This window comes from Canis lupus, chromosome 37 (assembly GCF_003254725.2).
Source record: "Canis lupus dingo isolate Sandy chromosome 37, ASM325472v2, whole genome shotgun sequence".
In the NCBI taxonomy this organism is placed as follows: Eukaryota; Metazoa; Chordata; class Mammalia; order Carnivora; family Canidae; genus Canis; species Canis lupus.
Window position 1 is genome coordinate 18,423,164 of NC_064279.1, and position 25,333 is coordinate 18,448,496.

The following is a 25,333-nucleotide window of genomic DNA, read 5'->3' on the forward strand; positions in this document are numbered from 1 at the left end:
ACCTGACAGACCTGTTCAGATTTGAGCATTACCACTTTTGACAGGATCTGCCTCACCTGGATGAGATCAAGTCCTTTTATCCTTTTATCCAACTCACTCTTCACTTCCAAACCCATAAAGAGGACATCATGCTTATGACTAACCACATGTCTGAGCTTAGGTAAAACAGTGCTGTCACATGATGTAAATTATATTATGTAAAATTCAAATACCACCATAGAATAATATTGATAAGTTTTCATGTCACGATGATGTTTAAGATAATACTAACAATTTTTCCATAATCCAAATTAATATTTAATTTAGAATCATACAATTTGAAATGGCAGGTGTGTAAGAGAGAAACAAACAATGAGGATGCTATTGCCATATTAGAGGCAATCTGGGTGTAACTAAAAAAACTATGGATGAATCTCTATAAAGATTAGCACAGAATTAATTGTTCAAGATCTTCAGAAACTGACCCTTCTGACCCTTCCTTCTCCTTGTCCCCCCATATTAACCTAAGATTGCTGTGTAGTTCCTTTAGTTCAGTGATTTTCAGGTTTATTTCCCTCTAGGGGCACTGCTAAAAAGATTTTGAAAATCTGTGTACCACTTTGTATATTTTCAACCTCATATCTTTTTTTTTTTAAGTTTTTTTTAAATTTTTTATTTATTTATGATAGTCACACACAGAGAGAGGCAGAGGCAGAGGGAGAGGGAGAGGGAGATGCAGGCTCCATGCACCGGGAGCCCGACGTGGGATTCAATCCCGGGTCTCCAGAATCACGCCCTGGGCCAAAGGCAGGCGCTAAACCGCTGCGCCACCCAGGGATCCCTTCAACCTCATATCTAAAAAACTTTATCATATATCCGAATATTGGCAAAGGTTTTTCTGTTTTGCATGAAACTCCATTTGGGGTTTCTCTCTTCCTTAGATGAACTCTTTTTTTTTTTCTTCTCTCTTTCCTCTCCCCTTCCTCTTCTTCTTAGTGTTTTTGTTTAAAATATGGTTTTGTTTATTGGCAATGGGGTTGTGTCAACTTTTCTATCCCCCCCCATGAAATGAATTATTGTGTTTTAGTTTATGTATTTTTATTTGATGCTATGAACTGAATTATGTAACTCCCAAATTCATGTTGAAGCTCTACCTCCCATTGTGATTGTATTTGGAGATAGGGCCTGGAGGATGAAATTAGTTAAATGAGGTCTTAGGGTGGGGTCCTAATGTAAAAAGATTTGTGGCCTTACAAAAGGAAGAGAGAGTTATCAATACTTTGATCTTGGATTATCCAGCCTTTAGAATTAGGAGAAATAAATTTCTGTTATTCAAGTCATCCAGTCTATGCTATTTTGTAATGACAGCATGGACTAAGAAATGCACTTAATGTGCATTTTTTGTCATTTTGTTTTTTAGGTTTATCTTTTATACACAACTTTTAGTGGAGTTCATTAATATAATTTGAGATGCCTTTTAAATGTAATCTTTGGCTATGAACATGTAATACTACAGTTTTTATACTTCTATCTGCCTTGCCTTCAAAATTAATACTCAGTCATTCAAATCATTGTTTTTAATATCTTATTCATTCATTTGGTCAACATATACTTTCTGAGTGCCCATTATGTACCAGGCACTGTTCAGGTATCTTGAGCTATAGGAGTTCAAAAGTAAGATCCCTATCTTCAAGTTCACATTTCTAGAAGGGGATACTGAATAATGATAAATAATACAGTAAAGAAGCAAATTATAGAATAAAGGAGAAAGTGATAAATTCTATGGAAAAGAAAAGTGGAGCAAAGATCAGAATGTGTGTCTGGGACAAGGCAGGGGCAATGGCTGCAGTACAGAGTAGTGCAATCAGGGTAGGTTAAGTTAGAAAAATGAGATTTGGGAAAATACCTCAAAGTGACAGCCAAGCAGATTTTTGAAGTAGAAGAATTGTAGGACAAGAAAACAATTAGAGCAAAAAGTGGCAGGCAGGATGATATCTGACGTGTTCTAGAAAGAGCAAGGAGGCCAAATGTGGATTGAGTAAAAACAGGAGAAGATGAAGTCAGAGGTAACAGGACCAGGATGTGCAGGGGTCTTGCATACCACTATAATTTTATATCAAATAGACCAAAATTTACTTTATCGCTGAATTGAAATTGATGAAGTATAGGTGGAAGAAAGGCAAGCAAGGACAAGGAGGCCACACCCTAAGAGGAAACCATAGAGGACTTTATATCACCCTGGAAAGAGCTATCCACCCTTTCCCAAATGACAAAAACTTGTTCGGATGACAAGTGTATGGAAGGTTAATCAGACTAAAACAGCCTACCAAGAAGCTCATACAACCCCCTAGACTTATGAACTCCCATGGCAACCCTCTAGGATCCCCTCCCTCTTTGGGAGCTTTGCACAATCACTCAATAAACTTTACTATCACTCAATAAACTTTACTATTGCTCAATAAACTTTGCTGCCCACCACTCTCTGGCCTGGTCTACCTCTTCATTCTTTGAAGTGGGGTGACCAAGAACAGTGAACACTAAAGGAAAAGAAATCCTGTAACAATATGATTGGTTCCAATTTCCTGCTAGTAGAAATACAACTATAATGCACACATTTGTCCATTTAGGTTTTTCACACTTAGAATTTTTCCTTAGGAAAAAAAATGTGCTGAGACTAGGAAGCTGATGCTCTGAAACACTGAATCACTTGTCAACATAATTAGCAAATAAGAGTGGGATTTATAGTCCAGTCTTCCTGTATCTTAACATTTTATAGTCCATATTACCTTAAGGAAACCTTTGGAATATTTCTAAGTAAAATACACCAAGACACTCGAAAGTGAAAGAGGTGACAGAAAGAATAAAGTTTTTTTTTTCAGAATAAAGATTTTTCAAAAGTGTTCAAGAGAGACTATGCAGAAAAAAATCAAAACACTTGGCGCCAAGTATGTTGGAGCATTCATTTCTTGAAAACCAAGAAATTTTTAATAAATAAATTGGCCATTTTTCTCCCTATAAAAACCAGGAAATCTAAACTGAACAAAAATCAACTTCTATTAATTTAATAGGCTAGGCTCTATTATTTAAAATATATCCACCAGCATCTTCAACAATGCTAGGGAATTGGTTACAAATACACAATCTCATGCCTCACCCCAGATCTACTGAATCAGAATCTGTATTTTAACAAATACCCTGAATGATTCATATGCACATTAAGAAGCCTGCTATAATAAGACTTTAGACCCTGACCTATTCAGAGGGTCCCTCAGTTCCTCCTTTTTCCAAAATTCTCTTAGATTTTTTTCTATACTTCCAGCCAAAATAACTTATCCCAATAGATGTAATGCAGAAACAGACATGAAAATTGAGATGTATTCTGCTAAGCCAGACATTAAAGGATCTGTAAAAATGTAAAGGATGTCTCTTTTTTGAAAAATCTACTTTTCATAGAAATGTTATTTATGTTAACACGGTAATGGGTTTGCTACTATTACTTTTACTTATTATTCAGCTATAATTGCCATATAACATTTGTTTCAGATGTACATGGTTCAATATTTGTATATATTATGAAATAATCAACACGAGTCTAGTTAACATCCATCATCACATAATTTTTTTGTTTTGACAATCCTTAAAGTCTGCTCTTTTAGCAAATTTGAAATATACATACAGTATCAACTAAAGTCACCATGCTGGGGGAGCCCTGGTGGCTCAGCGGCTTAGCGCCTGACATTGGCTAAGGGCGTGATCCTGGAGACCCAGGATCCAATGAATCCCATGTCGGGCTCCCTGCATGGAGCCTGCTTCTCCCTCTGCCTGTGTCTCTGCCTCTCTCTCTCTCTCTCTCTCTCTCTCTCTCTCTCTCTCCCCACCCCTCTGTGTTTCTCATGAATAAATAAATATTTTTTAAAAAAAAGTCACCATGCTGTATATTACACTCCCATGACTTACTTTATAGCTGGAAGTTTGTACCTTTTGACTTCCTCCACCCATTCCTACACCCACACCCCTCAACCAGAAATCTGTTCTCTGTATCTATGCGTTTGTTTTTAAGGTTCCATCTATAAATGAGATCATACATGTCTTGCTTCTCTTACCATAACCTCTATTGCTACTTTTAATGAACTAAATATTCGTAAAATTTGTTTTGTGGTTATCTCTTGATATCCATATGCATACAACCCTCATTAATCAATCAATCAAAAAAATTTTTTAAAAATTTTCTGGGGGGGGGGAGGCCCTCTAACTTAAAGGGGATAAAAGAGCCCTGATAAAAATTTGAGGATCACCGTACTAGGAAGTTCTGGGGGAAGAGCTCAGAAAAGTATGTGCACCCACCCTAAAGTCAAGGTGCACCCACTCCTCAGTCAAGTCTTCCCCACTGTCCTCAGGAGGAACAGATCTTTGTCCGCTCCCATAGCATCTCAGAATTCCACCAACGTTGTCACGAGCTAAATGATCATCCGTCATTCTCCTTATACATAGTGGATAATCCTGGATGCTTCCAGCTTATCCGATGAACGGATTTTAAGTGCCAGTTCTCTAAAAGCTTTTGATCTTACCAGCACTACCTTCATAGTCACGGAGCCACTTAGAAACTATTATCTCTTCCGAGTTTAATTAATTAAGGATTTGTTAAATAAATCTCGAGGCCCTTGTGTGATGGGGCGGGCTGCTTTCTGGGGGGCCCCCTTGGGGGACGCTGTGAGACGGAGGCCGCCCTCGCTCCGGATCCCGAGGCTGCGCCCCAGGAGGCCGCGTCCCAGCGCCCAGGAGAGCGCGCCCGGGAGCGCCCAGGACGTGACCCCGCCTCCCCCGGGGCCCGCTGCGGCCCGACCCCGAGCCTTTGCCGAACCCCGCTTCGGGCTTTCCCGCGCCTGCGGGGGACCCCGCGAGGCCCCCATCCCCCCCCCCAGCGAGTCGGGTCCAGGCTCCGGGAGGCGCAGGGCCAGGCCCAGCCCGAGGCCCGGGGCTCCGCGCTCACCGCTCGGCCCGGCTCCGCCCAGGAGGCCGCCCCCGCGCTGCTGAGCTCCGGGCGCCAAGGGGCAGTGTCTCCGCGCCCGGCCCGGGGAGCAGGGTGGGGGGTCATCGCCCCCCGCAGCCCCCCAGCAGGGTCGGGGTGTCACCCCCCCGCAGCCCCCCAGCAGGGTCGCGGTGTCACCCCCCCGGCCCCGCGGCCCCCCAGCAGGGTCGGGGTGTCACCCCCCCGGCCCCGCAGCCCCCCCAGCAGGGTCGCGGTGTCACCCCCCCGGCCCCGCGGCCCCCCCAGCAGGGTCGGGTTGTCACCCCCCGCGGCCCCGCAGCCCCCCCAGCAGGGTCGGGGTGTCACCCCCCCGCAGCCCCCCAGCAGGGTCGCGGTGTCACCCCCCCGGCCCCGCGGCCCCCCAGCAGGGTCGGGGTGTCACCCCCCCGGCCCCGCAGCCCAGCCCCCCAGCAGGGTCGCGGTGTCACCCCCCCGGCCCCGCGGCCCCCCAGCAGGGTCGGGTGTCACCCCCCCGGCCCCGCAGCCCCCCCAGCAGGGTCGGGGTGTCACCCCCCGCAGCCCCCCAGCAGGGTCGCGGTGTCACCCCCCCGGCCCCGCAGCCCCCCCAGCAGGGTCGGGGTGTCACCCCCCGCGGCCCCGCAGCCCCCAGCAGGGTCGCGGTGTCACCCCCCCGGCCCCGCAGCCCCCCAGCAGGGTCCGGCGGTCCAGGGAACCCGCGGGCGCTCACCTCGCGGCGGGCGGCGAAGGCGGGGCGCAGGGGCCGAGCCCCGGGCGGACCCACGGGCCGAGGGCCGGGCGCAGGCGGCGGAAGGCGCGCGCAGCCATGGCGGGCTCAGGCTCGGGCTCGGGCTCGGGCTCGGGGCGGGCTCGGCGCCGAGGGGCCTACGGGGCGGGCGGGCGGGAGCGCTGGGGCCTCGGCCGCGTCCCGGGCTTGGGGTTTCGCGCCGCGGCGGGCGCTCAGGGGCGGCCTCTGCGCGGCGGGGACGGGGGCGGGGGGGGGGGGCGGGCGAGGGGGCGGGAAGCCCGAGGAGGCGGGAGCAGCCCCGGGCCCGAAGCTTCTTGGAAGGGGATCCCGGTAGCCCCGTGGAGAGTCCTCAGCGGGGCGGGCGCGCAGGGATCCAGGCCGACCTGCCCGAAGTGTGGCCTCGCTGCCTGGGGTCTCGGGGCCGCCCGGGGTATTTATTAGCTTCGCAGGAACAGACGCTTGGTTTTCTCAAGATGGTAATTGGCCGGCCGGGTTACCTCCCAGTGTGGGGCAATAAGAGACCTTCTGCACAATCTTGCTGAGCCTCTGCAAAATGGTGACTAGATATTACTTCAGGGTGGACTGAGAACACCTGCAGCAGCAGTAACATTTGATGGTGAGGCCCAGTTAACACATCTCACAGGTGATTCCTTTTTTTTTTTTTTTTTACAGGCTTCATTAATTCAGTTTAATCTCCTTGTATAAAAACACTGTTGGCAACAGCTGGAGCCCGGATCCTCTTCATGGAGACTCTGCTGTGGGTCTTTACTAGGTCAATGAACTGCTGATAGGGAAATGCAGCGAACAGGGTTTCTTTCTGGAGGCGTCTTGGTGAGAGAGCTGTAGATCTCAGAGCCGGAATGACAGGTGGCCTTGGCCAAGTTGCCTGGGGTGGCAGTGCAGCCTTGGTGGAGACGTAGCAGTTGTCTGCATCAGTTATCCTCAGAAGCATCTTGGGCCCAGATAATGCTCTTGCTTCCGGGGGCAGGGATGGGGCATACCAGCGTTGACACAGTGGCCTGTTATCTTCCAGGGAGTGTGGAACCTGCTGGTCTTGATCTCTTGGTAAGCTCACTGCCCTTTGTCTATAGAGAGGTGAGCCAGGACCATGGCCCTGCGTGTGGCAGAGGCTGCCTCCTGGGAGCACATTCAGAACCAACTTGGCTATTCTGGTTCTGGATGGTGACAGATGCCTTGGATTCAATCCACTGGCCAGTGCAGGTCCCCTTTTGGATGGGACTAATCTTTAAAGAGAGATATCCAGAAAAAAAAAAAAAAAAAAAGTTGATGATCTCAGACTCCGTAATAGGCAGGGAGAAGAGATATAATTTCTCCAAGAACTTTATTCTTTTTTTTTTTTTTTTTAAGATTTTATTTATTTATTTGTGACAGAGAGAGAGAACCTGAGCAGAGGGAGAGGAAGAATGAGAAGCTGACTCCTCGCTAAGCAGGGAGCCCTATGAAAGGCTCTATCCCAGGACCCTGGGATCATGACCAGAGCTGAAGGCAGATGCTTCACCGTCTCAGCCATCCAGACACCCCAAGAACTTTATCTTCATATCCTTGACCAGGAAGCCCAGTTAGTGATGAGGAGCCACACCTTGTCCTCAGCCTTGCCTTGGCAAGTTCTGCAGCCTCCAGCCCACCTGGACTACATCTGAGGGTAGACGAAGACGGTGTTGCTGAAGCCTGTGCAAGTGACTCTCTGTAAGTGTTAGCTGTTTTTATTCTCCTCTACTTACATACTCACGTTTTCAGGTGATGGTGACTTTTAATAATGGCCTTTGATAATCAGTTTCACGAAAATTAGATTTTTTTTTCTAATTCAAATAATTGGCTCTAATAGTGAAATTTCAGATCAAGAAGATTTGAAAAAGACAAAAATTCATTTACCTACCAAGAGGACATGGCAGTGCCAGGGCAGAACCAGGAGGGAGCTATCTGAAGCAAGCAGGCCGTTGTGACACTCCTCAAAGAGTGTGCCTGCCTATGTTTCTAGTCTCTGAGCAGGGCCAGAAGTGCCCCTGTAGATGACAAAGGTAGTATTTCCCAACTTTTAGAATTATTGCCAAAATCCCTCGGAAATACAATAATGTAAGAAACCCCAAGACTCTTAAGTTTATAGGGAGTGATTAGGGATGTATGTAGAGACGGGTTTCATTATAAATATCCATTTTGCAGAAAGACATTAGGAAAACATGTATTTCATGAAATACAACACTTTAATGATACATAAGCCATTTTCAGATGTGAAGATACTAAACAATTGTTTTGGATACTTGCCATACCTCCTTGACTTGTAAGCTTTGATTGCCCCTTTGACATGTAATTCTGTTATTTTACACAGTTAGCTCTTTTCCTCAGTGAATTTGTTTTCTTTCTTTGTTTTATTTTTTCAGAATTAAGTTTCTTTGAGCACTTTGGGTCATCTAATTTTTCATCAAAATTGTTTTAGTTTTTTATTCAGAAAAAATGTAAAACTACAGAAAAGTCACAAATATAGTACAGTTAACTCCCGTGTAGCTTTTACTTAGATTCTCCCGTTGGGGACATTTTGCCCCATTTGCCACATATGTGTATTTTTTGGAGGGTCATTTGAGGATAAATTGGATACATTATGCCCCTGCACTCCTAGTGTGTATTTCCTAAGAGCAAAGGGAGTTCTTTTTTATCTTTTTTTTTTAATTTTTATTTATTTATGGTAGTCACACAGAGAGAGAGAGAGAGAGAGAGGCAGAGACATAGGCAGAGGGAGAAGCAGGCTCCATGCACCGGGAGCCCGACGTGGGATTCGATCCCGGGTCTCCAGGATCGCGCCCTGGGCCAAAGGCAGGCGCTAAACCGCTGCACCACCCAGGGATCCCAGGGAGTTCTCATAATAACTATAGCACAGCTATCCAATGTAGAAATTTAATCCTGATACAATATTCTGTTTATTTATCTTCTTCTTCTTATTATTATTATTTTGCTGAGAATTGGGAGAGCATTCTAATTATTATTTTTTTTTTTAAAGTAAGCTCTACTCCCAATGTGAGACTTGAACTCACGATCCCAAGATCAAGTTACATGCTCTATCAAGTGAACCAGCCAGGTACCTCAAATCCTGATATAATATTCTTAAATAATCTACAATCCATATTCTAATTTCAACAAATGTCCTAATAATATCCTTTCATTACAATTAAATCTGGTAAAAAATGGAGATCTGCCCTACAAACTGCCTGAGCAGACAAAACCAATTCCATCACAAAGCTGAATGGGAAATAAAAGCAAAGGAAAAAAATTACAACCCTTTGACGAGTGTTTAAAACAGGTAGAGTGACCTTCCTCTGGGAGTTCAGCTGCTCTGATGTTAATACTTTGTTAAGGGTGTATTTACTTCTGCAGCCCATGTTTTGTTAAAGTTGGAATGATACAGAGATTAGTGTGGCCTCTATGCAAGGATGACACACAAGTTTTTGAAGTGTTTCATTAAAAACAAAAACAAAAAAACAAATTTGCCAAGGACAAAAGGCAGTCTTAGCTTTACATTATTCCAACCCCCCTGGATCCTGTAAGTTTTCTTTTAGCATATTAAAAATTTCTTTGGAAACTTCCTTTACCTCTAGCACCCAAGATGCATATTAGCAATCATCCTTGAAGCATATGGCCCACTGATAGAGGTCTGAAGGGTCTCATGACTGAGAGTTTACTAAACAATGATAAATGACCTTTCCCTAACAATTACTGGCCTCCCAGAAATCTTGCTCCCTAAATTCCTTAGGGACTTACACTATCCCTAATTCCCTCTCAACTTGAAAGTGTATGATCAGTCACCTCTCATAACTCCAGTACAGCTCGTTCGTTTTTTCTTTCTTTCTTTCTTTCTTTCTTTCTTTCTTTCTTTCTTTCTTTCTTTCTTTCTTTTCTTTCTTAGTGCAGCTTTTTCTGCCCACAGGTTCTGTTCCCATGCTTTAATAAAACTACCTTTTTACACCAAAGACAAGAATTCTTTCTTAATCATCTGCTCTGAACCCTAACATTATGCATCACAATTTAGTTTATTTTGCAATACTAACTTGACCTGGGTCATTTTTAACTTATGCCTCTGGGAAATCATTGTCAAAACTTGAACTATTTCCCCAACATTGATATGAAGACCAATTCCCTCTCATTTAAGGAAATTCTAATATTATAACTAACAAGTAATTACTGTGGAGGATAGTCACTGTCTTTGTCACCACACGGTAGTCTCTTAATAACCTCCTTATCTGCTGGGGATATGTTCCAAGACCTGACTCCCCCCTACCCTCTCCACCCAATGGATGCCTGAAACCATGGAAGCACCAAACCCTGTATGATGAAGTTTTGGAATTATAGGTGAGGTCCGGAACCCACAACCAAGAAAGAATTCTTGAGATGTCTTTGGTGCAAAATCATGTTTTGTTTTTTTTTTTAAGATTTTATTTATTTATTCATGAGAGACAGAGAGAGAGAGAGAGAGAGAGGCAGAGACACAGGCAGAGGGAGAAGAAGCAGGCTCCATGCAAGGAGCCTGATGTGGGACTCTATCCCGGGAATTGGGATCAGGCTCTGAGCCAAAGGCAGACATTGTCAACTGCTGAGCCACCCAGGCGTCCCAAAATCATGGTTTTATTAAAGCACAGGGACAGGACCCATGGGCAGGAAGAGTGGCTGTCCCGGGCCTGTCAGGGGTGGCTGATTATATACCTGGGTGTTGGGAGGGGTTTGAGGATAGTGTACTCTCTAAGGAATTTTGGAGGCAAGGTTTCCAGGACCTTGAGGGGGCTAGCTATTGTTGGGAAAAGGTCACTTATTACCGTCTAATAAAATCTTAATCATGAGACCCCTCAGATGTATATCCGTGGGCCTTCTGCTTGGGGGATGATTGCCAACACTTATCTTGGGGGTTTAGAGATAAAGGAAATTTCTGAAGGAATTTTTATGTTATGTCAGGTTTAGTCAAAAGTACCCCCAGGGGGCCATTGAGCCTGGTGGTGAGAAGAGAGAAGCTCCCCACCAGCGTGGGGCCTTGATCTCCTGGGTTTCGGCACCAAATGTCAAGTTTAATCCCATCGGTAGTGAAATGGAATAGAGACAAGCAAAAGTTGGTTGAAACAGGCTTTCAATTGGACAGGCTCTCTGGTGAGATTCAGGGCCCGCAGGGGAGGGAGAGAGCAGGGAAATAGAGGGTGGGGGAAGTCATGTGCTGGGGAGGGCAAGCAGGCTTTTTAAGGGGGGAGGAGTAAGGGGTTGTGTCTCTGCAAGGGGTGATAGGTTTTAGGCTTGTTCCTGGTGAAATCAGCCTGGGGCAATAACTGCCCATGGCCTTATATGCGGTCTGGGTAAGCACTGGGTAAGCACGGTTCAGGTTTCCTGCATAGGTCCAGGCTCCCCCTGATGACACGTCCTCAGGGTCTGCAGGTGATGGGAAAGTTCTGAGGTGGAGGCCACAGGTCTCCACAGGTCTGTTGCTATTTTGTTGGTGCCTCCGGATCTCCCTTGATCCCACTGGCCCAACAAGTAAGATCCTGGGGGTTGGGCTAAGATTGCCTTTTGCCCTTAGCAAAGTATTAACATTGAGGCAGTTGAGTCCAAAGGGGAAGGTCCCTTTGCCTGTTTCTAGGACTTGCCAGTGTGTTGCCCCAGGCTCGTGCTTCGTCCTCAGCTAGCCCTGTGTTCCCTCATCACTGTAAACACTATGTTTTTGTTTGCTTTGTTTTTTGCCAGAAATACTGTTGTACCAAGAGTGCATGGATGTAAGGGGTGTAAGAGTGCATGGGTGTAAGGGGGTGTAACCCTTCAGGGGCCCAAACAGACCAGGTTCAGCCACTTACTGCTGGCAAACTTCAAAGGCAGAGAAACCAGTGTTGGTGGAACAAAAAAGTAATTTATTTCAGTAAGGCCAATTCCAGGAACACCACAGACTAACGTCTTAAAAATTGTCTCCAAAGTGCTGAAAATACTTTCCGAGTTTATACTAGGAATGTATGGGGCAAATGTGGGTGGGTACTTGCAGGTAACCAGTGTAAGTTAGAAAGTCAAAACAGAGGCAGTTGAAGTCCTCTTTCGCTACGATAAAGCTTAATTTATAAATTAGGCATAGGTACAGATTACAAACAATACCAGAGTAATTATAACAATATACTATAAAAAAGTTATGAGAATGTGATTTCTCAGAATGTTTTATTGTACTGTACTCACCTAGCTTGTGATAATGTGGGATGATAAATTCCTATGTAATGAGATGAGGTGAAGTCAATGACAGGAGGTGCTGTGCTGTAGTTAGGCTGCTACTGACCCTCTGACATATGGTCAGTATGTCAGAGGATCATCTGCTTCTAGACCTCAGGGATGACCACAGGGAGCTGAAACTGTGGAAAGAGGAACTGGATGGTGTGTGTGGGGGGTGGTGGGGCAGGGGCGGGGTGGCCTACTGTTCTAGTGATATACCCCTGAGGCTCGTTCCATGTTGTGGTTTGAGTGCTTTCCATTTGTGAATTGTCTTTTTCCTGTGTGCAGAAGAAACTTTTACTAACTACTTCTTCAGTGATTCACTGGTTTTGCTTTGGCTCTTTCTGAACTTTTGACAAGTCCAATGCAGAATATTTCATTATCTTGTCTCTCTAATACCCTTTCACCTGGCACAGCTCCTTTTTCCAATAATTCATGACATTGGTGTTTTTTGAAGAGTAAAAACCAGGTATTTTTAGAAATAACTTAGATTCTTTCGAGGTTTCCTCATGGCAGAGTGGGATGTCCTTCTTAGTATATTGCATCAGAACATCCCTAATCCTAGTTTGTCCCGTTCTTGGTGAGGTTAACCTGAACCACCTTAATTTTAATACCTTAACTTGGTTAAGATGGTGTCCACCAGGTTTCTCAATTGTAAAGTTAAGATGTTTCGTAAAGTAAATACGTTTAATTTTGTGAAATAATAATGCAGAGATAATTTAGTCAAACTGCCCAATGTTTCATGAACGCTTTGAGTCATTTATATCTCCCTGGCAGGAATAAGACACATTTTTACTTTAGAGCTCAGCTTGGCATGCTTTCATTAATTGAAATGTAAATTAGGGCCTGAGTAATCAGGGAATGTTCCAGTTAGTGGAGATGCCTTGAATTGAGAAGTCTGGGAGTGAAAAGAAGGGAAAGAAAGATCAGGGCACTAGAGGAGCTGGGAACAAAATTGGGAAGACTTCTAAAAAGGAAGGACAGTAATGAAACTAGGCTTAAGTGGAGGATAAATGTTGAGAAGAAGTAGGAATTCCGGTTCAGCAGATAGGTAGTAGCTGGGAGGCATCCTGGGATAGATTTAGGCATGAGACTACCTGGGTTTAATCCTAAATCTCTGTTCTTTGCCAGTTGTCTGTTGTCATTGTGGACACAAAATGTTCTGGTGTAATGTAAAGTTCAGTTCCTGTTGGCCAATATTTTTATTGTCACTAAGTATCACACCAAGGAATTTAGATTTAATGTGGCAGGAGATAGATATAAGGCCTGGGAGAGCAAAGTTTATTCATTCATTCTTTCTTTTATTCACTAAATACTTGTTGAATTCTTCCTAATGTTGAGGGTACAACATTGTACAAGATAAAATATCTGCTTTCAGAGATCTTCGATATAGTTATGACACTGGTATAAGATGATTTAAAATACAAGAGGAGTATGAGGAATATAGGAGTAAGGTGATAGTCCAGAGTAGGGAGCTGACACTGTGGGTGGCCTACTTGTTTGCTTCTTTTTCCCACTCTATTTTTATGGAATAGTGGAAAAATTGTGGGCATATAGCATTCCACAGATCAAGACCGAAGTTGGAAATCTCTCTCTGAGTTAATCTCTTCATGTCTCTGTTTCCTTATTTGTAAAGTGGAGATATTAATAGTGTCTACCTCACAGGGTTGTTGTGAGGCTAAGGCAAGGCAAAATATGGGAAGCATCCAATTGGCAGCAATAGAAACACAGTTCATAGCAACATCATTGTTTTTACTTACCTTAACACTTAGGAGAGGCCACGTTCTTCCCAAGTTGCTAGGAAAACAAAACCCACAGAAAGTGACCCTTCCTACTAATTTGGTTAGCTGTCATTCATTTGGAAATTTGGAAATTCCCCCATTACTAATAACATTTGACAAAAATCCTTTATGCTGTCTTATCCTTTATCCCAGAGTTTGTAATCAGCACTAGGAGTTTTAGAGCTAAGACAAATATAAGCTAAGGTGCAAAAGAGTTTCATTTGTCCAGATTCTAAAACTGAGCAATAATTCTGGCTCTATGTTCCAGTCTGGTATATACAACCACTCAGAATGTTAGGCTTTAAACTTTCTTCACCTTTATTTATTTTTTTTAATTTTTATTTATTTATGATAGTAAAGAGAGAGAGAGAGAGAGTGAGAGAGGCAGAGACACAGGCAGAAGGAGAAGCAGGCTCCATGCACCGGGAGCCCGACGTGGGATTCGATCCCGGGTCTCCAGGATCGTGCTCTGGGCCAAAGGCGGGCGCCAAACCGCTGCGCCACCCAGGGGTCCCCTTTCTTCACCTTTAGAAGAATAGAGTCTTCATATTTTAAAGGAGAACACAAGATTCCAGACCATGAAAGGATAGATGGATTGTCTAACACTCTGGAAGCTTTCAAATTCATTTAACTATTGCAATGAATACAGCAATGTCACAGGATCACATGTCAGATAGCAGTAAGTCCAGGAAGTGGAACAAAGAATAGGCCAAAGTTAAGAGATTATTTTATGATTAAGGCAGAAGTGAGGGGAAATGTGGTAAGGACAGAGCTCAGCTGGAATCTGACAGATGTTGGGAATCCTCTCTGGCTTGAATATTCTGAAGGCTCCTTTGTCCATGGGCTGATTGATACAGGTCGCCTCCTTGGTGGCATGGACTTAGTAGGTATAGCGTAAATTCTCTGAACCTCCATTTACTCACATGTAAATGAAGAATAACAGTACCTATATCATCGAGCTGCTGGGTGACTTTTCAGAAAACAAGGATGAAGTGGTTCGAAAAATGACGATAAAAAAGAAAAAGAACAATGACAGGATTATGAAAAGCACTCAATAATTGGCAACTGTTGTCATCCTTAAGAAATCCATATTGTATAGTGCAAAAAAAGCAGAAACTCCTAAAAACATTAAAAAAAACAATAACACAAAACTACATTTAAAAAAGAAGAAAAATTACCCCTAGTTGTCCAGTTGAAATATAAAAATCTTTAACCCTTTAGAGTACATGAAGGAAAAAAAGAGCTCCTGTCTTTAGCTCTCCCTCTCTTTTAGTGTTTATTTGATATTATGCAAAGATACACTATCTTGTATGTTTAAAAACTGGGTATGCAGTGTCTCTTAATTAGGAGGTAAGTGTTTGAGGAATAGGGACTACTTATGTTTCTGTCCTGATACCTATTAGTATATATCAGGTCCACATGTTCCTCTTCTGGACTGATGGAAATGTCAGCTTCTCTAACTTCAATCACTAGTGGTCTGTTTATAAATGTATACAAATGGAGTGATTAAGAGCATTTTATTATTTTATATTTGATCTGAAGAATATCTTGATGACACTTTAAGAAAACTGAATCTACCACACAGAACACTTGTATATTGTTTGCCTGAGGTTCATGCTGCAGTAACAGAAGGTATTTAATTGCATATACAGGTGTTTGCTGGATATATTCACTGTAAATTTTATTTAATCTGATTTTTTTTTGCTTGGGTTTTTTGGGGGGCTTTGATTTTATTTTTAAATATAAAATCTGGCTAACTGAATTTAAATAAAAATAAATAAATGGATAATCTAAAACAAAACTGATTCTGGAATTTTAAAAAAAGATGTATTTATTTGAGAAACAGCACACTTGCCTGAGTGGGGGGAAGGGCAGAGAGAGAGAATCTCAAGCAGACTCCCTGAGACGCCCCATATGGGGCTCCATCCTCAAACCCATAATACCGTGACCTGAGCCAAAACCCAGAGCCAGGAGGTTAACTGACTGAGCCACCCAGGTGCCCTGGAATTTGTTTTCTAAATTTGTCTGAAATATATGTATTTTTTTCTTGTACGGAGGGAAAAACTAGTTGGCTGTTTTATATTTTGGAACATTTTCTTCTAAAAAAAAAAGTGATTTAAATATCTTTAGCCAATACAATTTTTACAGAAAATGTAATTGTCAGGATTAAGAATGGATTTGTTTAAACTTCAAGCTTGGGGGATCCCTGGGTGGTGCAGTGGTTTGGCGCCTGCCTTTGGCCCAGGGCGCAATCCTGGAGACCCGGGATCAAATCCCATGTCGGGCTCCCGGTGCATGGAGTCTGCTTCTCCCTCTGCCTGTGTCTCTGCCTCTCTCTCTCTCTCTCTCTCTCTCTCTGTGTGACTATCATAAATAAAAATAAAAATTAAAAACAAAAACAAAAACTTCAAGCTTGGAAATCTAAATTTTCCCCCTCTGGGCCACATCTATAATAGCCATATTAGTAGTACACATTGTAAACACTAAATCATTGCTCAATGTGAAAAAGATTATACAATTTATATTCTAGAGCTGCTCTGTTCTTTATTTTATAGAGAGCTCATTAGAAGAGATGAGTATGTCCTCTGATTAAAAGAAAAACTGATCTAATCATATAAAGAAGGTTTATACATCTTTTAATGCATTACAGTCTTAGACTAAAGAAATCTAATGTGTAATGCCATTATATGAATCCTGGACAGTATCAGAAGGATGACTGTTAAACCACTTTGCTTGTGTAATATGGAGTTATTCTCTAGCATAGATAATTTTTATTCAGAGTAAGATAAGCCTTTATGGTACGATTTCTCTAAGAATATACATCTTTTTTTTTTTTTTTTTAAAGAATATATATCCTTTGTGAAAAACAGGAGTGGAGAAGGGTTAAGATGGCAGAGTGGGAGGGAAACCTGAGCTTACCTCATCCCTTGAATGCAGCTAGATCAACATCAAATCCGAATGCAGCTAGTTCAAACAACTAGGAAATTGACCTAAGGGTTAGGAAAACAGTCTGCACAATTGGAAGGAGATAACTTGGCAGATGCGAAGGTTCAGAGCTGTGAATTGGAGAAGAGGAAAGCCACAGTGCTATGAAAGGGAGAAGCCCTTTTTGCAGAGTCAAGTCTGCGAGCAAGAGCATGCAGGAGAGAGAACAGTATGTAGGGTTTGAACAATAAGCTGTGGTGAGGGGATCCACTGGTTTGCACTGGGAGAGAGCACTCCCTTTCCTGGAGTTCACCTGGAAAAGTTTATTTTGCCTCTCCAAGGACGAAAGGGCTTTTGGGAGCCATTGAGTGGCCTTTCAACAGCAGGGGACAGAGACATGGACAGAGGGCAGGTAACCTGGTCAGAGCTTTCCATGTGTGTCACAGTGGAATTCAGCCACCTTATGCACACCACATGACTGCGTTTCTGGGACAGAATGGTGCTGTAAGGCTCTCCTCTGGGAAGAGAAGTGGGTCTGCACCTTGCCAAGCCCTCAAATTGTGGAGTTTTGAATCCCATCCTCTGGCCAGAGATAAAAACACAGGAGAACTGTGGTGCTGGGTATGCCACCAGCCAGGCACAGACAAGTTGAGGGCAGGGATCTGGTAAGAGCTTGGGACAGGAGAGGAGATTGTTTGCTTTTCTGTGAGAGCCTCCTGAACAGCAGCAGCTGTGAGTTCCTCTCCCTGGGGACGAGAGGGTGAGGTGACAGTATCTTCCACCTGCTGCCCACCAGCATGGTTGGACTTCAGAGAGAAACACAGCACTTAGAGTAGAGGCTGGAGTAGTCATCTTCTTCTTCTTAAAGATTTTATTTATTAGACAGAGCATAAAAGCAGGGGAAGGGGCAGAAGGAGAGGGAGAAGCAGACTTCCTGCTGAGTAGTGAGCCCTATGTGGTGCTCCATCCTAGAATCCCAGGATCATGAGCTGAGGTGAAGGCAGATGCCCAACCGACTGAGCCACCCAGGTGCCCTAAGGCTGGAATTTTTTACAGCAAACTCAACCCCCCTGTGCTCAGCAGGGACATCTTTATGAGGGCAGATCTGACTGAGAAAGTGCAGCAGGCCTTTCCCTCAGAAGACCAACACAGGACCCCCACATGTACCAGTTCTATAGATCATAGAGTGCTCTAAAGTGTAAGGGTTCTATTGGAAATAAGCTTTATTTGTTTAAAATTTTTAATTTTTATATTTTTATTTTATCTTCTTTTTTTTTCCTTTATCAGGCTTATAATTTGTTGGTTTGTTTCCTTTTATCATTTTTTTTGGATCAATATTTTTTTTTCTTTTTTTCTTATTCTTTGGAATCAGGCTTATAGGTCTTTGTTTGCTTTTTTTGTTCCTTTTCCTTGGATCAAGCCTTCTTCCTCCACCTTCCAGGCTTATCTTAACAAGCAAAGCACACCTACTTAAAAGTCCAAACAATCCCCACTGCAAGCAAGGAGGAACTCTGTAGAGGACTGAAGGAATGACCTATGGGAAAGAGGAGCCAAAAGACAAAGCAAAGTGCACACAGCATACACCAGAAACACTTCCTAAAATGCCAGGGCCTGGACAGTATATGACTCCTTCTTAATATATTATTACTCTCGGGAACAGAAAATATATTAAGCTTTCATAATACTCAAAGGACAGAAACCTAAACATAATGACAAGATGGAGGAATTTTTTTTCCAAAAGAAGATCAAGAAGAAATCACAGCCAGGGATTTGCTCAAAACAGATATAAGCAATATATCTGAATAAAAAATTAGAACAACAGTCATAAGAATACTGGCTAGTCTTGAAAGAAGCATAGAAGACACCAGAGAAACCCTGCTACAGAGATAAAAACTAGAAATAAAAAAATGATATAACTGAGAAGCAAAACTGATGGGATGTAGTAATCACAACCAAGGATAGAAGAAGCAGAGGATCAAATAGGTGATACACAAGATAAAAATTATGGAAAATAATGAAGCTGAAAAGAAGAGGGAAAGAAAACTATTGGATCATGAATAGACTTAGGGAACTCAGTGATTCTATAAAGCCCAATAATGTCCTTATCATAGGAGTCCCAGAAGAAGACCAAGAAAAAGGGGCAGAAGGTTTATTTCAGTAAATTATAGCTGAGAACTTCCCTAATCTGGAGGAGGAAACAGGCATTAAACTCTAAGAGGCACAGAGAACTCCACTCAAAATCAACAAAAATAGGTAAACACCAAGACATATCACAGTAAAACAAAGATAAAAGAGAGAATTCTGAAAACAGCCAAGGACAAAAGGTCATTACCTTGTAAGGGTAGACACATAAGATCAGCAGCAGATTTGTCACAGAAACTTGGCCAGAGAGAAGTGGCATGATATATTTAACATCTTTATTGGAAAAAATCTGCAGCCAAGATTACTTTATCCAGCAAGACTGTCATTCAAAATAGAAGAAGAGGGATCCCTGGGTGGCGTAGTGGTTTAGCGCCTGCCTTTGGCCCAGGGCACGATCCTGGAGACCCGGGATCAAATCCCACGTCGGGCTCCCGGTGCATGGAGCCTGCTTCTCCCTCTGCCTATGTCTCTGCCTCTCTCTCTCTGTGTGACTATCATAAGTAAATAAAAATTAAAAAAAAACACACAAAATAGAAGAAGAGATAAAGAGTTTCCAAGACAAGCAAAAACTAAAGGAGCTTGTGAACACTAAGCCAGCTCTGTAAGAAATACTAAAGCAGGAAAGACAGACCAAAAGCAACAAAGACTAGAAGGGAATAGATACAAAATCTACAGGAACAGAGACTTTATAGGCTAAATTCATTGCTATGAATGTAAATGGACCGAATGCTCCAATCAAAAGACATAGGATATTAGAATGAATAATAATAAAAAAAAAAGGACTCACTAATTTGCTGTTATATGATACTCATTTTAGACCAATGATACATCCAGACTGAAAGTGAAGGGATGAGGGGCACCCTAATGGCTCAGGTGGCTAAGTGTCCAACACTTGATTTCAGTCCAGGGCTTGAGATAGAGCCCTGTGGTGGGCTCCTCACTGAGTGTAGAGCCTGCTTCAGATTCTTTCTACTTCTTTCTACTTCTTCCCACTCCCTGCAGGCTCTCTCTCTCTCTCTCTAAAAAAAAAAAAAAAAAAAAAAAAAAAAAAAAAAAAAAATCCTACTAACAAATGAATGGGTTAATCAGGAAATTAAATAAGAAATAAAAAATACATGGAAGCAAATGAAAATGAAAACATGACAGTCTAAATAAAACCTGTGAGATGCAGCAAAGACGGTCCTAAGAGGGAAGTATATAGCAATATAGATCTTCCTCAAGAAGCAAGAAAAGTCTTAAATATACAACCTAACCTTACACCTAAAGAAGCTAGAAAAAGAGCAGCAAATAAAGCCTAACGCCAGCAGAAGAAAGTAAATAATAAAGATTAGAGAGTCAGCAGAAGGGAATTAACAAGTATTAGAGCAGAAATAAAAGATATCGAAATTTTTAAAAAAAGGTAGAACGGATTAACAAAACTAGTCATTTGAAGGCATTAATAAAGTTGATAAATCCCTAGCCAGACCTATCAAGAGGAAAAGAGAAAGGACCCAAATAAATAAAATCATGAATGAAAGAGGAAAGATCACAACCAACCTTGCAGAAATACAAACAATTATAAGAGAATATTATGAGCAATTATATGCCAAGAAATTGGGCAACCTGGAAAAAAAAAAAAAACAGATAAAATCCTAGAAACAGTAATGCCTGGGTGGCTCAGCAGTTGAGTGTCTGCCTTTGGCTCAGGTTGTGATCCCTGGGGCCTGGGATCGACTCCTGCATTGGGCTCCCTGCAGGGAGCCTGCTTCTCCCGCTGCCTGTGTCTCTGCCTCTCTCTCTCTCTGTGTCTCTCGTGAATAAATAAATAAATCTTAAAAAAAAATCTAGATACATATAAACTAACAAAACTGAAACAGGAAGAAATAGAAAACCTAACAGACCCATAACCAGCAAAGAAATTGAAGAAGTAATCAAAAATCTCCCAATGAGAGCCCAGGACCAGAACCCTTCTCAGGGGAATTCTACCAAACATTTAAAGAAGAATTAATACCTTTTATTCTGAAGCTGTTCCAAAAAATAGAAATGGAAAGAAAACTTCCAAACTCATTCTATGAGGCCAGCATTATCTTGATCCCAAAACCAGATCAGTATGCCCCCCTAAAAAGGAGAATTACAGACCAATATCTCTGGCGAACATGGATGCAAAAATTCTCAACAAGATTCTAGCTAATTGAATTCAACAATACATTAAAAGGATTATTCACCATGATCAGGTGGGACTTATTCATGGGCTGCAGGGGTGGTTCAATCTTTGCAAATCAATCAATGTGATATACAACCTATTAAAGAAAGGATAAGAACCATATGATCTTACCAGTAGATACAGAAAAATCATTTAACAAAATACAGCATCTTTTCTTGATAAAAACCTTCAAGAAAGTTGGGATAGAAGGAACATACCTCAACATCATAAACGCCACATTATGAAAAACCCACAGCTAATATCATCCTCAATGGGGAAAAACTGAGAGCTTTTCTCCTAAAGTCAGGAACATGACAGGATGTCAACTTTCATCACTGTTGTTCAACATGGTACTGGAAGTCCTAGCCTCAGCAATTAGACATCAAGAAGAAATAAAAAACATCCAAATTGGCAAGGAAGAAGTTAAAAATTCACTATTTGCAGATGACCTGATACTTTATATAGAAAACCTGCAAGAATCCACCAAAAAAATTGCTAGAACTGGGATCCCTGGGTGGCGCAGCGGTTTGGCGCCTGCCTTTGGCCCAGGGCGTGATCCTGGAGACCCAGGATCGAATCCCACATCGGGCTCCCGGTGCATGGAGCCTGCTTCTCCCTCTGCCTGTGTCTCTGCCTCTCTCTCTCTCTCTGTGACTATCATAAATTAAAAAAAAAAATTGCTAGAACTGATACATGAACCCAGCAGAGTCACAGGATATAAAATCAATGTACAGAAATCTGTTGCATTTCTATACATCAATAATGAAGCAGCAGAAAGAGAAATCAAGTAATTAATCCCGTTTACAATTGCATCAAAAACCATAAGATACCTAGGAATAAACCTAACCAAAGAGGTAAAAAATCTGTACTCTGAAAACTACAGAACACTTCTGAAAAACTGAAAAAGACACAAAGAAATGGAAAAACATTCCACGCTCATGGATTGGAAGAACAAATGTTTTTAAAATACCTATACTACCAAAACAATCTACATATTCAATGCAGTCCTGATCAAAACAACACCAGCATTTCTCAGAGCTGGAACAAACAATTCTAAAATTTGAATGGAACCAGAAAAGACCTGAATAGCCAAAGGGTTGTTGAGAAAGGAAAGCAAAGCTGGTGGCATCACAATTCCGCACTTCAAGCTCTATTACAAAGTTGTAATCAACAAGACAGCATGGTACTGGCACAAAAACAGACACATAGACCAATGAAACAGAACAGAGAACCCAGAAAATGGACACACAGCTGTATGGCCAACTAATCTTTGATAAAGCAGGAGAGAATATCCAATGGGAAAAAGACAGTCTCTTCAACAAATGGTGTTGGGAAAGCCAGATAGTGATATGCAGAAGAAACAAACTGGACCACTTTCTTATACGATACACAAAATAAATTCAAAATGGTTCAAAGACCTAGATATTAGACAAGAAGCCATCAAAATCCTAGAGGAGTAATCTGGTAGCAACCTCTTTGACCTTGGCAGGAACTTCTTACTAGACAGGGCTCTGGAGGCAAGGGAAACAAAAGCATAATGAACTATTGGGGATCTCATCAAGATAAAAATTTTCTGCATAGTGAAGGAAACAATGAGCAAAACTAAAAGTCATCCAATGGAATGGGAGAAGATATTTGCAAATGATTATCTGATAAAGGGCTAGTATCAATAATCTATAAAGAACTTATGAAACTTGGAGCTCCTGGGTGGCTCAATCAGTTAAGCGTTCAGCTCTTGATTTCAGCTTGGGTCATGATTTCAGGATCTTTGGATTGAGCCCTGCCTCAGTCTCAATGAGAAGTCTGCTTGAGGATTCTTTCCCTCCCTCTGCCCTTCCCCTGCTTGAGCTCTCTTTCTCTCTAAAATAAATAAATCAATCTTTAAAAAGACGTATCAAGCTCAACATCCCAAAAAAACAAATGATGTAGTTAAGAAATAGGCAGAAGACATGAATGGACATTTTTCCAAAGAAGACATTCATATGAAAAGATGCCCAAGGTCACTCATCATCAGGGAAATACACATCAAAACCACAGTGAGAGGGGCATCTGGGTGGCTCAGTTGGTTGAGGATCCAACTCTTGATTTTGGCCCATTATGATCTCAGGGTCCTAGTACCAAGCCCTGAGTTAGGCACTATGCTCAGTGGAGAGTCTGCTTGAAGATTCTCTTCCTCTCCCTTTTCCTCTGTCCTTCCTGCTACTCTTTCTCTCCCGCTTTTTAATAAATAAATAGATATAAAAAAAACCCACCATGAGATACCAACTCAGACCTATCAGAAGGGCTAAAATTAACAACTTAGGAAACAACAGATGTTGGCAAGGATGCAGAGAAAGGAGAAGCCTTTTGATAATTGATGGGAATGCGAAATGGGGGCAGCCACTCTGGAAAATAGTATGGAGGTTCCTCAAAAAGTTAAAAATAGAACTACCCTACAACCCAGAAATTGCACTACTAGATATTTATCCAAAGGATAAAAAAAAATGTTGATTCAAAGGAGCACATGCACCCCAATGTTTATAGCGGCACTATCAACAATTGCCAAATTATGAAAAGAGCCAAAATGTCCATTGATGGATAAATTTATAAAGAAGATGTGTGTGTGTATATGTGTATATATATATAATGGAATACTATATATATATAATGGAATATTGTATATATAATGGAATACTACTCAGCAATCAAAAGGAATGAAATCTTGCCATTTGCAACAATGTGGATAGAATTAGTGATTTATGCTAAGTGAATAAATCGTTAGAGAAAGACAAATATATGGTTTCACTCATGTGGAATTTGAGAAAACAGATGAACATAGGGGAAGAAAAGGAAAAATAAAGTAAGGGGGGAGGCAAACCATAGGGCCTCTTAAATATAGAGACAAAATTGAGGGTTGAGGGAGGGAGGGCGGGTGGTGGATGGGCTAAATGGGTAATGGACATTAAGGAGGGCTTTTGTTGGGATGAGCGCTGGGTGTTACATGTTAGTGATGAATTACTAAATTCTACTCCTAAAACCAATACTACACTACATAATATAACCAATAACCAATACTACACTACATAATACTACATATGTTAACTAACTTTGTTTTGTTTTGTTTTTTTATAAATTTATTTTTTATTGGTGTTCAATTTGCCAACATATAGAATAACACCCAGTGCTCATCTCATCAAGTGCCCCCCTCAGTGCCCATCACCCAGTCACCCCCACCCCCCGCCCACCTCCCCTTCCACCACCCATAGTTCATTTCCCAGAGTTAGGAGTCTCTCATGTTCTGTCTCCCATTCTGATATTTCCCACTCATTTTTTCTCCTTTCCCCTTTATTCCCTTTCACTATTTTATATTCCCCAAATGACTAACTTTGAATTTAAAAAACAAAAGAATATATGTCCTTTGACATAGTAACTGGACCTAGTCTCAATTTGACAATTTTTTTAAAGCTTTACTGCAGTAGATAAGTCTGACAAAATTCCCATAGCAATATCAAGACTAAGAATATCTCTGCTAAAGCCTCATCTTAAACTGGGAAGATTGATTTTGTAGCATACACTTCTTAGGTGATAGGAATCTTAATATAAAATATTAAGTCAAATTAATCTGTCATTATAAACTAATATTATTGAGTGTCAGCTTATGGGCTGAAACCATATGGAACATGAATTATATTTTTAATTCAAGAGCTTTATTTATTTATTTAAAGATTTTATTTGAGAGAGTGACTGAGCACAAGCAGGGGGAGGGGTAAAGGGCGAGGGACAGGCTGGCTCCCTGCTCAGTCGGCTCCCCGCTGAGCAGGGAGCCCTACATGGGGTTAGATCCCAGGACCCTGGGATCATGACCAGAGCCAAAGGCAGATGCTTAACTGACTGAGCCACCCAGGCATCCCTTAGGTGCATATATTTTAATCAAATTGGCAGCCCTGCACTTAACCTCTATCTTCAGGGACTCCTTCAACTTCCCACGTCCCTTCTTAAATTTATTGTGATGCCCATTCATTTTTCCCTTCTACCTAAGAGAGGCATCTGTTCTTCTGTTCAAGAAATTATCACCCCTTTCTCAAGTTTTTACTTATCTGCTGACCCCCACTCCCTTTACTCTAGGTACATATACACGTAAACATATACACATTTCCAACAGCAGAGTATAATGCCATTTTATTACCTGGCAAAGAACTGCAATGTCTTAAAGGAATAGAAAAGAGTTTCTCAATCTGTAACCACAGAAAATTTCTTCCATAGTTTTCATTAGAGTTTTTATAGATTCATTTTCTTCATATATATGAATCTTTGATCTCTCTGAAATGTATTTTGGCATAATGATGCATTTTTTTCTCAGATGACTAAACATTTTC

At 42.0% G+C, this 25,333-nt stretch overlaps 2 protein-coding genes across 4 annotated transcripts in view; one reads left to right on the forward strand and one right to left on the reverse strand.

Annotated features, from left to right (window-relative positions):
• ACADL (acyl-CoA dehydrogenase long chain) overlaps positions 1–5,794 on the reverse strand; it is a 47,070-nt gene extending 41,276 nt beyond the window's left edge. The window contains exon 1 of the mRNA XM_025441638.3: positions 5,697–5,794. Within this exon, the coding sequence (XP_025297423.3) occupies positions 5,697–5,794 (98 nt within the window). The remainder of the gene's footprint in view (positions 1–5,696) is intronic.
• A 207-nt stretch (positions 5,795–6,001) lies between these two features.
• The window catches only part of CPS1 (carbamoyl-phosphate synthase 1), a 354,353-nt gene continuing 335,021 nt past the window's right edge, over positions 6,002–25,333 (forward strand). The window contains exons 1-2 of one of the 3 annotated variants that reach the window (XM_049106700.1): positions 6,002–6,357; positions 7,083–7,421. The gene's annotated coding sequence lies outside the window, so the exon portion shown is untranslated. The remainder of the gene's footprint in view (positions 6,358–7,082; positions 7,422–25,333) is intronic. The other 2 variants (XM_049106699.1, XM_049106701.1) reach the window with 2 other exon arrangements.